Source organism: Gracilinanus agilis, chromosome 2 (assembly GCF_016433145.1).
Source record: "Gracilinanus agilis isolate LMUSP501 chromosome 2, AgileGrace, whole genome shotgun sequence".
In the NCBI taxonomy this organism is placed as follows: Eukaryota; Metazoa; Chordata; class Mammalia; order Didelphimorphia; family Didelphidae; genus Gracilinanus; species Gracilinanus agilis.
In genome coordinates, this window is record NC_058131.1 from 241603485 (window position 1) to 241616949 (window position 13465).

At 43.3% G+C, this 13465-nt stretch overlaps 1 protein-coding gene across 1 annotated transcript in view; it reads right to left on the minus strand.

The window, feature by feature from the left end:
* Nucleotides 1–2623: 2623 nt before the first annotated feature.
* Nucleotides 2624–13465, minus strand: part of ZMYND8 (zinc finger MYND-type containing 8) — a 131379-nt gene continuing 120537 nt past the window's right edge. The window contains exons 21-23 of the mRNA XM_044659621.1: nt 8966–9135; nt 8422–8518; nt 2624–4585 (exon numbers count right to left, since the gene is read on the minus strand). Of these exons, the coding sequence (XP_044515556.1) occupies nt 4220–4585; nt 8422–8518; nt 8966–9135 (633 nt within the window). The 3' untranslated portion in view covers nt 2624–4219. The remainder of the gene's footprint in view (nt 4586–8421; nt 8519–8965; nt 9136–13465) is intronic.

The following is a 13465-nucleotide window of genomic DNA, read 5'->3' on the forward strand; positions in this document are numbered from 1 at the left end:
CTCCCACTCTCAGCCACTTCCTTCTCCTCTTGAGAGGTCTAGAATGAGCTAAAGTGGCTTTGACACCATTTTGGGTCTCTACCACCTCTTCTGTAGAATCAGAATCCCAGCTGGTGAGGGACAGCAGGGAGCCCAGCATGGAGAATCTGGCCTGTTAGCTAGCCACTGGGCTGGTTTCTCAGAGAGAACGTCTCCATCGGCTTTGATGGTTCCCAGAAAGTGGGGTAACTGGCAATGCTAGTAACATCACTGACCCTGAAGAACTGGAATTTTTTATTTTTTAAACCCTTAACTTCTGTGTATTGGCTCATAGGTGGAAGAGTGGTAAGGATGGGCTTAAGTGACTTGCCCAGGGTCACACAGCTGGGAAGTGTCTGAGGCCAGATTTGAACCTAGGACCTCCTGTCTCTAGGCCTGGCTTTCAATCCACTGAGCCACCCAGCTGCCCCCAGAACTGGAATTCTTATAGCATGGAGCGGGGATAGGATCCCTGGATTGGCACCAAAGGGCCCGGGCGGCCACCGGGGCTCTGCGGTCACGTCGTCCCAGGAAGGGACCTTAGAGGAGATCTCTGACTGCCTCATTTCACAGATGAGGAAACAGCCTGAAGAGATGAATGAAGCGACTTTTGCCAACATCACACCAATGGCAGAGCAACAAAATCAAGGCTTGAACCCAGGTCATCAGTCAAATAAGGATACCACTGGACGGACCTAACATCTCTCAGGGTTCTTTAAGCATTGCCTGAGAATCTATATGAAAGTATATTCTGAAAAGCAAAGACCAATACCAAAACTGCTATTTGGTAATGTACACTCAGAATAAATAGATCAGTCTCTGTCTATAGACATTTATTTCATCCATTAACATAAATGCCATCTATATCGCTATATCTATAGATAGATCTAGCTCTAGGACTTCAGTGGTTCACGTTCTACCTCTTGGCATATACTGGTTGTATAAACCTAGGGAAGGCACTGTACTACTTTATTTATTTTTATTTTTACATTTTTAAACCCATAACTTCTGTGTATTGGCTCCTAGGTGGAAGAGTGGTAAGAGTGGGCAATGGGGGTCAAGTGACTTGCCCAGGGTCACACAGCTAGGAAGTGTCTGAGACTGGGTCCAAACCTAGGACCTCCCGTCTCTAGGACTGACTCTCAATCCACTGAGCTACCCAGCTGCCCCCTGTACTACTTCTTAATATGTCCAGGCAGCTTCCTAAAACCAGAAATTGTCCCAGGGAGCCATCTTCAGTGGTAGAGGGAGTTTTCTCACCAGGAGTTCCCTCCCCCATAGCTGTCAAACAGATTAAAATGAAATGGCTCAGTGGATTGAGTCAGGCCTAGAGATGGGAGGTCCTAGGTTCAAATCTGGCCTTAGACATTTCCTAGCTGTGTGACCCTGGGCAAGTCACTTGATCTCATTGCCTAACCCTTATAACTCTTCTACCTTAGAACCAATATACAGTTTTGATTCTAAGAAAGAAGATATGGGTTTTAAAAAAAAGAGGGGGAAAGGGGGTACAGCTCAGTGGATTGAGAACCAGGCCTACAGACCTAGGTTCAAATCTGGCCTCAGACACTTCCTAGCTGTGTCTCTTAGTAAGTCACTTAACCTCCACTGGTAGCTCTTACTGCTCTTCTGCCTTGGAACCCATACATAGTATTGATTCTAAGATGGAAAGGAAGGGTTTTTGAAAATAAATAAATAAAATGTAATTGGGAAATATTTTTAAAATAAAAACAATAAAACATAGATAACATTAGACTTTTATACCAATCCAGCCTGCAACCCGTCTTCATTGTCCTAACATGGACACCAGAGGCAGCCCTTTTTTCATGATTCTGCCCTGGAGGAGGGAGGGGAGCCGTTTCTGGCCAAAGCTACCCCCGACAAATGGTATAGTTCCTCTCAGAGGATAGAAGCTGGGGACGGTCGGAGTGGGAGAATGGCAGAGGACTGTGAGAGAGGCCTCCGGAGATGTAGTCTTCCTGGAAAGTTTATGGGTCACACGTCTCCTCTGGCTCCTAGTCTGGTCCTGAAATAGGGAAAATACTACCCAACAACTTAGGGAAAACCTGTCTAGACCCTGTAAAAGGTTCCCCCAGTCAGGCCACTGATGAAGTGAGCTTCGAAGGAGAGGCCGCTTACCAGCAAGGAACCTTTGGCCAAAAATCATCTTTAAAAGGGTGCAGAAACACCACACTAACTAATTCACATCTCTGACTCGATCCCTTTCATCAGGCTCCCAGGAAAGCCAGGGTTTTAAATCTGTAATCAAGTTTTCAGCCTGTCACTGGGAAACAAGAAGAGGCAGCGATTAGAGTGGAAAGAGAACTGAGGTTTAAGCCCAGCTATGACACTTGAACGAAGGAAAATTAATTTCTAAAGCGTTTATTAAGGACCTACTAATGGCTGCGTAACTCAAGTCTCCTCATCTCGTAAGGGGCCCTCGAGCTCCGATGTTCTGTGCTCATGTCCTAAGGTCCCTTTCCAGCTAGTATTATCCATCCGACTCACCATCCCTGGCATTGTCCTTATGCCCCTCGGAGCTCTAAAGATGTCGGAAGAGACATTCATCCCGGGCAAAGGCAAACTGGCAATTCAGGAACATGAGCCGTTTTTCCAAAAACAGTTTAATAAAAAAAGTGAAGATTCCTGAAAAAACTGGGGCAAGCCAAAAGCATACTGTGTGTGTCTGCCTCCATCACAAAGAAACACAATCATCCAAAAAGATATTTAAGTTTAATACAAATTTTATACAAAGAAATGTGAAAAAATACTTCCATATGCTAAAAGCAATTATGCTTCACAAATAAGGCCTGCTAGGCTATTTCTGACGACTGCAATTCACAAATGTTCTGCTTTCTCTCTTCCTTATTCTCCTAATACCTTTGTTTTTGCTCTAAGGTGGGTACTAGCCAGAGACTGTACATATCAAATCATTTATAAACAATGGGAGAACTTAAACACAGAAATAAATGTACAACAAAATGTACTGGAATGATATCATACAATTAATTTTCTCATATACAGACATCAATTACCTGGCTTTTTGTTCAATGCCTTTGTTTTACACAACATACAAAATGGTAGGGACTACAGCATGAGTAGTGTAACAGGCAGCACTGGGCAGGGGGCTCTCTGTCCTACTGTATGTACTACTGTGTCATGCTTACAGCAGGGCAGAAGGTTCTGTCCTATAAATAATACATGCTTTACCCCAGCATCAAGTCCTTGGCCCAGGTCTCTTCTTCAAGTTCTCATTCCACATGAAAAGCGCAACAGTCTCTGAGGAGGGTTTTTTTGTTTAGGTTTTTTTTTTGTTGTTTTTTGTTTTTTGAATGAACCATAAAGCAGAAGAGGTTGCTTCTCTCTTTATGAGTTTACCATTCAGCACCAGCTCTTTATGAAAATTCCAAACACCTCCTGCTCTTCCATCACTTGTGCCAGGTTTCTCACACCCTCAACGTTTTGTAAACAAGGTCATGATTTGTTTTTGTTTTTAAGAGTCAGGTCGTTGTGTAAATCACACAAAATAAAAGACTTTCTCAACAGGTGTTCTTAGGTCCAGAGATCTTCCATTTCCAAACAATGAAATAAAATAGGATTTTAACAAAAAGGGGGGAGCTACAGCAATTCAGGCCTGCAGGGCAGCCACACACCCCTGAGGAGAACGGCTTTCGATCCCATGTTTCATGACACAAATATAAATGAAAAAGTCTAGCCTCCCTATGGATCCCCCAAACATTGATGATTTCTGGGCGCAAACTGCCCTCAGCCCAGATTCAAAAAATGCTACTTTGTGACAATTGGTCTGACCTTCCCTTTTCCAAAACGTTTCTTTTTATTATTATTATTAATTATTATTATTATAAGTTAAAAGTCAATACAAATATAAAAAGAAGATGGTTCTCTAAGTTTAATGACATCCACAAATTGTACATTATTTACACTAGAAGCATTCATTTGCCACGGGGTTTAACTGTCCTTGGACAGCGCTAATGCCTTATTAATGTAGTGTGGTCGATGCCTTGTCCTGTGTATACAAAGCGGGAAAAAAAAAAAAAAGTCAGAACCTTTGAAGCTAAATCTCCAAAGTTGGCAACTGTCCCTTCCTCCTCTTCACATTTCTGGTAGCTCCTCTTCCTTCTCCTGTCATGCCAGGAGATGTCTTCGTCACTCCTCCGACACCCCCGGCTGGTGGTGTTACGGGCTAGACTCTCCGCACTTGGACTGGCACAGCGGTCTGGACATACTGAACGCCGCCGCCGCTACCGCCGCTGCCCCCGCCGCTGCTGCCGCCGCTGCTGCTGCCACCGCCGCTACTACTACCACCTCCGCCGCCGCCACTGCTGCTGCTGCTACTGCTGCTGCTGCTGCCGCCGCCGCCACCCCCACTCCTCATGGTCGCTGCCCCAACAGATGGACTGACCACCACGGGAATGGTCTGCAGGGGTAGAAACAAAGCACACGCAGGTCGATACGGGTTTGTCTCCGTGTTCTCCCACCCATCCACAAGCTCGTTCGCTGGCTCGCTGTTTCTCAGCTTGCCCCAAGCAGCATTAGGGTCCTCTAGTCCCTGTTTTAAAGCTCATGGTTTTGGCATACATTCAGAGGGTTTGGTGTGTGGAAAACGATACTTCTGCATTAAGTCAGATTTCTAAGACACCCACAGCCACCATTCCCACCTAGCAAAGGAACAAACTATGACTCAAATATTTATCTGGGCAGCCATGTGGCTCTGTGGATTGACAGAGCCATGCCTAGAGATGGAAGAGCCTGGATTCAAATCTAGCCTCAGACACTTCCTAGCTGTGTGACCCTGGGCAAGTCACTTAACCCCCTCCCCCCCCCCCCCCATTGCCTAGCCCTTACCACTCTTCTGCCTTGGATTCCATAATCTGTATGGACAGATTCCAAGACAGAAGGTATGGGTTTGGGGGAAAAAAAAACATTATCAAAGTAAAAGGGTTGGCTCTGCTTTCTAGTCGTTGTTAACAGCCAAAATCCTTTCCCCCCTTAGTGTGTTCGTGTGTATGCTAGTACTTAAAAGATGGTACTAGATTCATGGGATTAAAGACCTTGAAGAGATCTAATCTAAGCTCTCCTTTTACAGATTAGGAAACTGAGACTCAAAAAGTGTGTGCCAAGGGACCTGCCCCAGGTCATACAAGTTGTGACAGAGATGGGATTTGAACCTAGGTCCTTCCCTCACAAATCCAGTGCCCATTCCATTGTACCCAATGACCTTGGATCTTCTCAACATACTGAAACAGTGGGTATTGAAGGATATTAGAAACTCAAATAAGCAGAGCCAAGAAAGCAATATGTGTAACAATAGCAATGTAAATGGAAACCACAAACACACATAAAAGCAAATGAATATTACAGAATTATAAAGAATAAGAATGGCTCAAATAAAGAGATAAAAGGTAGACATTTCCACCTCCATCTCTTTGCAGATGGTACCATGGTCTGGTTCCATCTGATCTATCAGTGTTGCACACGCTGTCAATTTTTTCAATGTATTAATTAGTTGGGTTGTTTTTTTTTCCTTTTTACATTTAAAAAAATACTTTTTGCTACAGAGGAGCAGAGGGGAGGGATCCTGAAGGAAATGATGATGATGATGATGATGATGATGATGATGATGATGATGATGATGATGATGATGANTGAAGGAAATGATGATGATGATGATGATGATGATGATGATGATGATGATGATGATGAAAAAATGTCAGGGTTTTTTTTAAGTTGTTATAAGTCCATGAAAAAAAGCAGCTCAAGTAAATCATAGTCAGAAAATGTTTGGAGCACCCAGAGTAGACAGTGAATAAAACCTAGAATGGTGTCTGGGGACCCACACCCTGTATGAGTAAAGAGATGACTATTAAAAGAGGAAGAACTCTGGTCAGGGATCACAAAGAGCTCTTGTAATGTCCCTGGGAGCAGGAAAGAAGGCATGAAGAGCTTCCTTTTCGAGTGACGTGGAAAGGGTACAGTGAGAGAAGGTTACCATCAGAAAGGCAGTCACAGGTGAGTCACATTAGCTAAGACCGAACTCACCTTGTGGGCTGGGTGACACAGCTGTGTAATGAGAACCGGTTAAGCCACCAGTCACCCTGGAGGAAACCTCAATGACTTCATTTGTACTCACTACACATCCAATCCACTGCCAATAGAGCACCTTCTCCTCCCCACCACCCCACTGCAGGTCCTCATCTCCTCATCCCTTCCCTACAAATGGTACTCCATCTCTTGACCCCCTCCACGTCTTTTCTCTGGCTGTCCCCCAGGCCAAGATTGTTCTCTTCTCACCTCTGCCTCCTGGCTTCACCCAAGACTAAACTCAAATCCCATCTTTTTGTAGAAGACCTTTCTCTACCTAGCTTCCCTCCCCCCACTAATGCTTTCCCTCTGAGAGACGTCTGTCCCATTTAACTATCTATATCTCATATGAATATAGCTGCCTGCATGCTGTCTTCCCCATTAGAAAGGGAGCTCCCTAAGGGCAGGCATGGTGAATTTTGTGACTTTCTTTGGCAGCCTCAGTGCTTCAGTACAGTGAATTGTCACCCAGCAAGCAGGGAAACTTTCTAAACCATAACTGACTTCCCAATAAGATCAGGAATGAAGCAAGGATGCCCATTATCTCCTCTATTATTTAACATTGTACTAGAAACACTAGCAGTAGCAATTAGAGAAGAAAAAGAAATTGAAGGTATCAAAATAGGCAAGGAGGAGACTAAGCTATCACTCTTTGCAGATGATATGATGGTCTACCTAAAGAATCCCAGAGAATCAACTAAAAAGCTAGTGGAAATAATCAACAACTTTAGCAAAGTTGTAGGATACAAAATAAATGCACATAAATCATCAGCATTTCTATATATTTCCAACACAACTGAGCAGCAAGAGTTCAAAAGAGAAATTCCATTTAAAATCACTCCAGTGATTTTAAATATTTAGGAAATCTATTTGCCAAGACAAACACAGGAAGTATATGAACACAACTACAAAACACTTGCCACACAATTAAAACTAGATCTAAATAACTGGAAAAACATTAATTGCTCATGGGTAGGACAAGCTAATATAATAAAAATGACAATCCTACCCAAATTAATTTACTTATTTAGTGCCATACCTATCAAACGACCAAGAAACTTTTTTTTTTTTTAAACCCTTACCTTCCGTCTTGGAGTCAATACTGTGTATTGGCTCCGAGGCAGAAGAGTGGTAAGGGTAGGCAATGGGGGTCAAGTGACTTGCCCAGGGTCACACAGCTGGGAAGTGTCTGAGGTCAGATTTGAACCTAGGACCTCCCAGTCTCTAGGCCTGACTCTCAATCCACTGAGCTACCCAGCTGCCCCCTACCAAGAAACTTTTTTACTGAATTAAGAAAAAATTATAACAAACTTCATTTGGAAGAACAAAAGATCTAAACCATGACTGAGGGATCCTTAATCCCTGGGTCCCATGATCAGGGCAAGACCAGTTGCCCTAGCAAGTGGTGAATTTTCAGTATGATAAACACAGAAGCCAGTAAGGCACAAGAATTTGGCACAAGGCCTGCATTTTCAGGTTTAGAAAGCACTTTCTAGGCATCCTTTCATGGAATCCTCACAATTTCATTTTATAGGATCTCAGAAGGTAAAAGACTTTGACACAATCACAAGGCCAGTAAGTATCTGAGGAAAGAGACAAAGCCTCAACTTCCTGTCTTCAACTCTAGTGCTCTTCCCCACTAAGACCTTCTCCCCGCCTGTCCTCTGCTCCCTTATTTCCCAACCTCCCCAAGGAACTCATCTACCAGGCAAGTTTTCACTGGCTGACTATGAATTTGAGCAAGTTCACTTATCCTCAAGCCTCAGTTTCCTCCTCTGTAAATGAAAGGGGTTGGAGTAAGTGATCCTTCAAGCCCCAAATCTTGGGATGATATGATTGAAAAGCACTAATACCATTTCTGCAACCTTGGCCTCCTTATTGCTGGAAGTTACAACTCTCTTTAATGAGGTTAATGAAGACATTAGCTTTTGGACTGACACAGCCATCCTGCTGACTCATACCAAGTTTCAAGTCCAGTTAAACCTCTAGTTGTTTTTTTTGTTTTGTATTCCTGAGACAAACTGCTATCAAACCATGCCTCCCACAGCTTGCATCTGAGATCGAGGTTAAGACTTGACATTTATTCCTACTAGGCTTCATCTTACTTAATTTGATTTCGAGTTCTAACTTGGCAGAGAGCTTTTTGAACCCTGACTCAGTCATCCAGTATGTTGGCTATCCCTCCCAACTCTGTGTTAGCTGCCAACTCTGCCTTTAACAGGTCCTGGAGGAGGCTACGGGTCCCAAATTAAAGAGAGGAGAAGGAAGCACCGCCTTTGGCAAATACTAGGACAACCCTATCACACTGGGTCTGAAGTCCTCATAGCGCCAGTCTACACAGGGCTTGGTGCACGAGGGGCAGCACATGGGCAGTGGAGGAGGCAGGGATGTGAGCTCAGCCCTGTCAAAGAGAGGGAACAGCAATCTATGGAATAACCTATACTGGCCACAGCCAAAGTGGGCAGAAGCATGCAGAATCTAAAGAGCCAACTCCCAGGAGGGCAAAGCTGGGACTACTCTGAGACCTTGGTATGAAAACTGAGATGTGCATAGGCCCCTAAAAGAAAAAGATCCACTGAGAAAAAGCAGCCGAACAACATGTCCTTCAAGGCCCTCAGTGTATATAGTGCCCTGCTTGCCCGCCATGCCACACTAGTCAGAAAGAACTGGGAGGATTGTGCGTCAGGGGGCCTCTACAAGGTATAAGAGGCGTTTTCTTCCCAGAACTTCTCAGGGAAGTAGCCAGCACAATCATCACTGTTCCTCTGTTACATTTAAGGAAAGTGGGGACCCAGGGGACACACACCCTAACAATTCTAGCTTCTCAAACACTAGGATTTTATGGTACCTGTTCAATGAAAGGACCAAACTTAAAACTGCAGGCTCAACAGCAGAGACAAAAGTGATAGTCTGCAAAACTTGGAACCGTTTTAGGATCTGACTGCTTGGCATACCCACTGCAATCTGGAGAGACAGCAGAAGCAGCCTGGAGGCCTCATCAGTGCTCTCTGACCACTCCTGTGGTTGTCAACCAGGTTAGCACAATTGAAATGCACTCTCTGGTCCATTCCTGTCAACTTTCTAACTAAGGAGCTTGTAGGTTGCTTGGTTATTTGTTTTTTTCAAGTGATTCAATTGTGATCGAGGCTGGCATATATAGCCCGATGGGAAAGGGGAGAAATCTTCCTAGAACGCATTGAATCAACTCAGTAGCCAAACTTTCCATAGCCAGCTAGAGACTGCCTATGACTAGCTTGTCCCAATGTTTAGAGATAAGCAGGGACCAGAGAGTCATGCATCACAGGATCCATGGCAACATTCCCTGTCACATCAAGTCCAGTTTAAACTGGATCATAGGCCAATGAGTCAACCCAGTGTAGTACAGAGAGAGGGAGTCATGATAGTTTTTTCAAGCTTTGGCTGAGTTCTGTAATCAGTTAGGAGTTTGGAATCTTGAAGGACAAAAGTCAGTTGGTTTGTGAATCTCGTGGAGAGAGTTTCAGACATGCTGAGCTGCTTCCTTACCTATCTGTAGAATTGAAATTTAGCCTAGCTTTGAAATATTTATTTAAGAATTGTTACTTTAGATAAACCCTTTGTATCTTCATTTCCTTTATTATTTCCTACCTTCCTTCCCTTACCTTATATGTCTGTGGAGTTAATAAGGAGAGTAAATTAGAGAGGAGTTCAAATCTGTGAAGGGTTTAACTATAATTTGACAGTATTATATATAGGCAGTCATCATTTATTCCCTTTGGATATCAAGAGCACCTTGTAAGCTGAGTTAAGGCAGGTCCTTGCTCAGACTCCATCTCTACCTCCCTTCCCCCACCTGAGGTTCCTGAGACAACTGTAAGGGCTTCCTCAATCCACTTTCCTGACAAATCATCCTTTAAAGATAATAAACCCTTTTGTGTTTCAGCAGACCTATTAGTATAATTTGTCAGTTAGTTATTAAGAGAGGGAAGAAGAGGGAAAGAACTAACATACTCCGAGCTTGAAGGGAAGCCCGGGGTATTCATCTTGAAGGAAGGTGTAACTTCAAAACAAGTCCTTTCCTGTGAAATTAACTAAAGCCTGTGGTTAATTTCACTTCAGTCTATTTCCCTCAGTTTGTGTTTAAGTCTGAGTCCTGGTCTATAAGCCCTGCTGTCTTTGCCTGTTTAGATTAATTCCTCCTCTCCCTGAAGATCTTTGTTTCCCTTCAGTGCTATACTCCCTGACTTCAGCCCATATTATATCCTGAATCTCCTTATTCCAGCCTACCTGTAACCTAGATTACCTACCTGGCAAGTCCTTGACACCCTCCTTTCAAAATCCCTTTTTACCACACACCTTTCCTCAAATTATCCCCATTACACCAGTACATCCATTTAATATACACCTACCTTTCTTTCCAACTAGGCAAAAATTCTATGTTGTGTACCATGCTGGTCTTAAAAAGTTTACAAAGTGGGGATTGAGGGGATGAGGGTCACAATCTAAAGGAATATCATATCAGTGTTTTTGCTTTTTTTTTAAACTCTTACTTTCCACTTGGAGTCAATACTGTGTATTGGTTCCAAGGCAGAAGAGTGGTAATGGTAGGCAATGGGGGTCAAGTGACTTGCCCAGGGTCACACAGCTGGGAAGTATCTGAGGCCGGATTTGAACCTAGGACCTCCCATCTCTAGGCCTGGTTCTCAATCTACTGAGCTACCCAGATGCCCCTCATATCAGTGTTTTTAAACAAAAAGCGCTGTTACTGAACAGAGATGGACAAAATATCTCATTTAGGACTTAGTCCATTAAATGTGCCATTAATTGAAAGCAACAGGCATAGAAGGGAAGGAGAGGAGACTAGATCTTTAGTCACATTTACCAAAAGCACCTCTAAGAAAGCAAAAGAAATCCTTCCACTCAACTGAAAATATTCTCAGGTTCTTAATAACCTCCTAATGACCTGGTAGATTTTCAAATCAATGGCTTCCCCTCCACACAATTTTTGGACCTGTCTTTGGCCCAAAAGTTGGAACAACTGACTAGATCCTATTTAGAATTATTCTCTTACTCTGCTTAATGATGCAATCGTTTTCCTGATTCGACTCTTTCTCTGACCTTTCCCTTCTGTCTCCTTTGCCAAGTCTTCTTTCCTAGGTCCCAAATAAGGTCCAAATTTCAGTCCACAGTCAATCCTTGTCCTCTCTCATTGCTTTAACAGTCAAAAAAGTCCTCTACCAGCTCTCATAGTCTTACTTCATTCATTCTAGCCTCTATCCCCTCCCCTATATGGAAGACTCCCAAATCTCTATCAAGAGCCCTGGCCTCTCTCCTGAATTCCAGCCCCACATTGTCAGATGCCTGATGGATGATTTGACTTTAAATTCAACATATCTAAAATTCATTACTGTCCCCCTTAAAACTGGCTCTCCCCACTCCTAAGACTTCCCTGTGACCATTAATAGCATCAATCCTCCAGGCTTGAAACGTCTTTTTCCTTCTGTTAAACCCCTACCTCTCCCTCTCACAGCATGAGTCCTGTCAGCCGTGCCCTCTGAAAGCTGACCGACTTCTCTTACATTCCCACTCACAGGCCTCTAAGTCCAGACCTTCATCCAGACACTCAGGCCTGCTATATTCTAACAGGATCTCTTTCTCTAGTTTTTCTGCTATTCCATGACTCAATCTTGAGGCACCTAACACACAACTGACTAATAATCCATGTTCTTAAATCACTAATTTGACACCCCTTTGTCCTTTCAAGGATCAGAAGTATGGAAAATAAAGGCGATGTGAAAACTAGATATTGACAAAAATCTTCTTACGATAAAAACAAACCAAAATCATGCCCCACTGCCATTGAAACTATTTAAGCTGGCATTCAAGGCCTTCTTCAAGCAGAACTCAACCCACCTTTTTAATTTCCCTATATTCTCAAACACATCTTACACATGCCAACTTCCATTTATTCCTTCACATGACTGTCATTATTCCTCCTCTACCCAAAGGCCACAATATCAAACAATCATCAAACATCCCCTACTGCATGCAAATTATTATTCTCAGCATGATCCTAAGTGCTGGGGGAGGTCCAAGGATTAAATAGCCAAAGGTGTACTCTTATTGAATTCAAAGTCTCTTGGGGGGGCATAATGCAGACAACAATTAAACTACAAGATAAAAATAGATAAGCTCCAAAGTGTAAGACAGGTATTTCACAAGGGCCTTGAGAGGACTTCGGGAGATCTAGGAAGCCTTCATGGAAATGGCATTTAAATTATATATTCAGGGGCAGCTGGGTAGCTCAGTGGATTAAGAGTCAGGCCTGGAGACAGGAGGTTCTAGGTTCAAATCTGGCCTCAAGACACTTCCCAGCTGGGTGACCCTGGGCAAGTCACTTGACCCCCATTGCCTAGCCCTTACCACTCTTCCACCTAGGAGCCAATACACAGAAGTTAAGGGTTTAAAAAAAAAAAAGAAATTATATGTTCAAAGGACAGAGAAGACTGCAATGGGTCGAAAGCAGGAGAGGCATTCTAGGAATAAATCAGAAAAGCTGAGTTAGCCTAGAAGAAAGCCAAGAAATAATGAGTAGCTAGATCTATCTTGAATACAGTATCCATGAAGAAGAGCAGTGTGAGATAGGATGTAAAAGGTAGGTAAGTGCCAAACTAAAGGGGGACCGGGGGGAGGGCAGAAATATGAGAAAAGAATTATGGCTTTATTCAATAAACAATAGGGGGTCATTGAAGGTTTTTAAACGGAGTGACAGGTTCATAAAGAAGATGACCCTAGAGGTATGTCGAAGATGGATGGTGGTGGGGTAAAAATGAGCAATATCAATAAGGAAGACCACTGCAATAGTCCTTGTAGGTGGTAACAAAAGCCAACAGGAAGGCAACAGCAGGGAGAGCATAAAGATCAGAGAAACGCTCTAAAAGTAGAAGTAGAAGCAGGATGGAGAGGACTTGATGAATGGATGTGCTAGATGAAGAAGAGGGAAGTGTTAAAGATGATCCCAAAGTTACAAACATAGTGAATCATGGTATGGCCACCAGAATACCTGAGCACATCTCAGTTTAGTACATGTTGAGTATGGGATGATCTGCATTCAAGTGGAATTTACTAAATGGTCTCAAGGGTCTAGGAGGCTGAGAGAAAAATCCAGGCTGTAACTATAGTAATTTGAGAATTCAACCTTCCCGCTATCTACACAAAGCAAGGACAACTACATCACATTGTACATGTGTTTATATATACATATATCTGTATATGGAGAGACAGGGAAAGGGAGAGAGAGAGAGAGAGAGAGAGAGAGAGAGAGAGAGAGAGAGAGAGAGAGAGAGAGAGAGAGAGAGAGAGAGAGAAA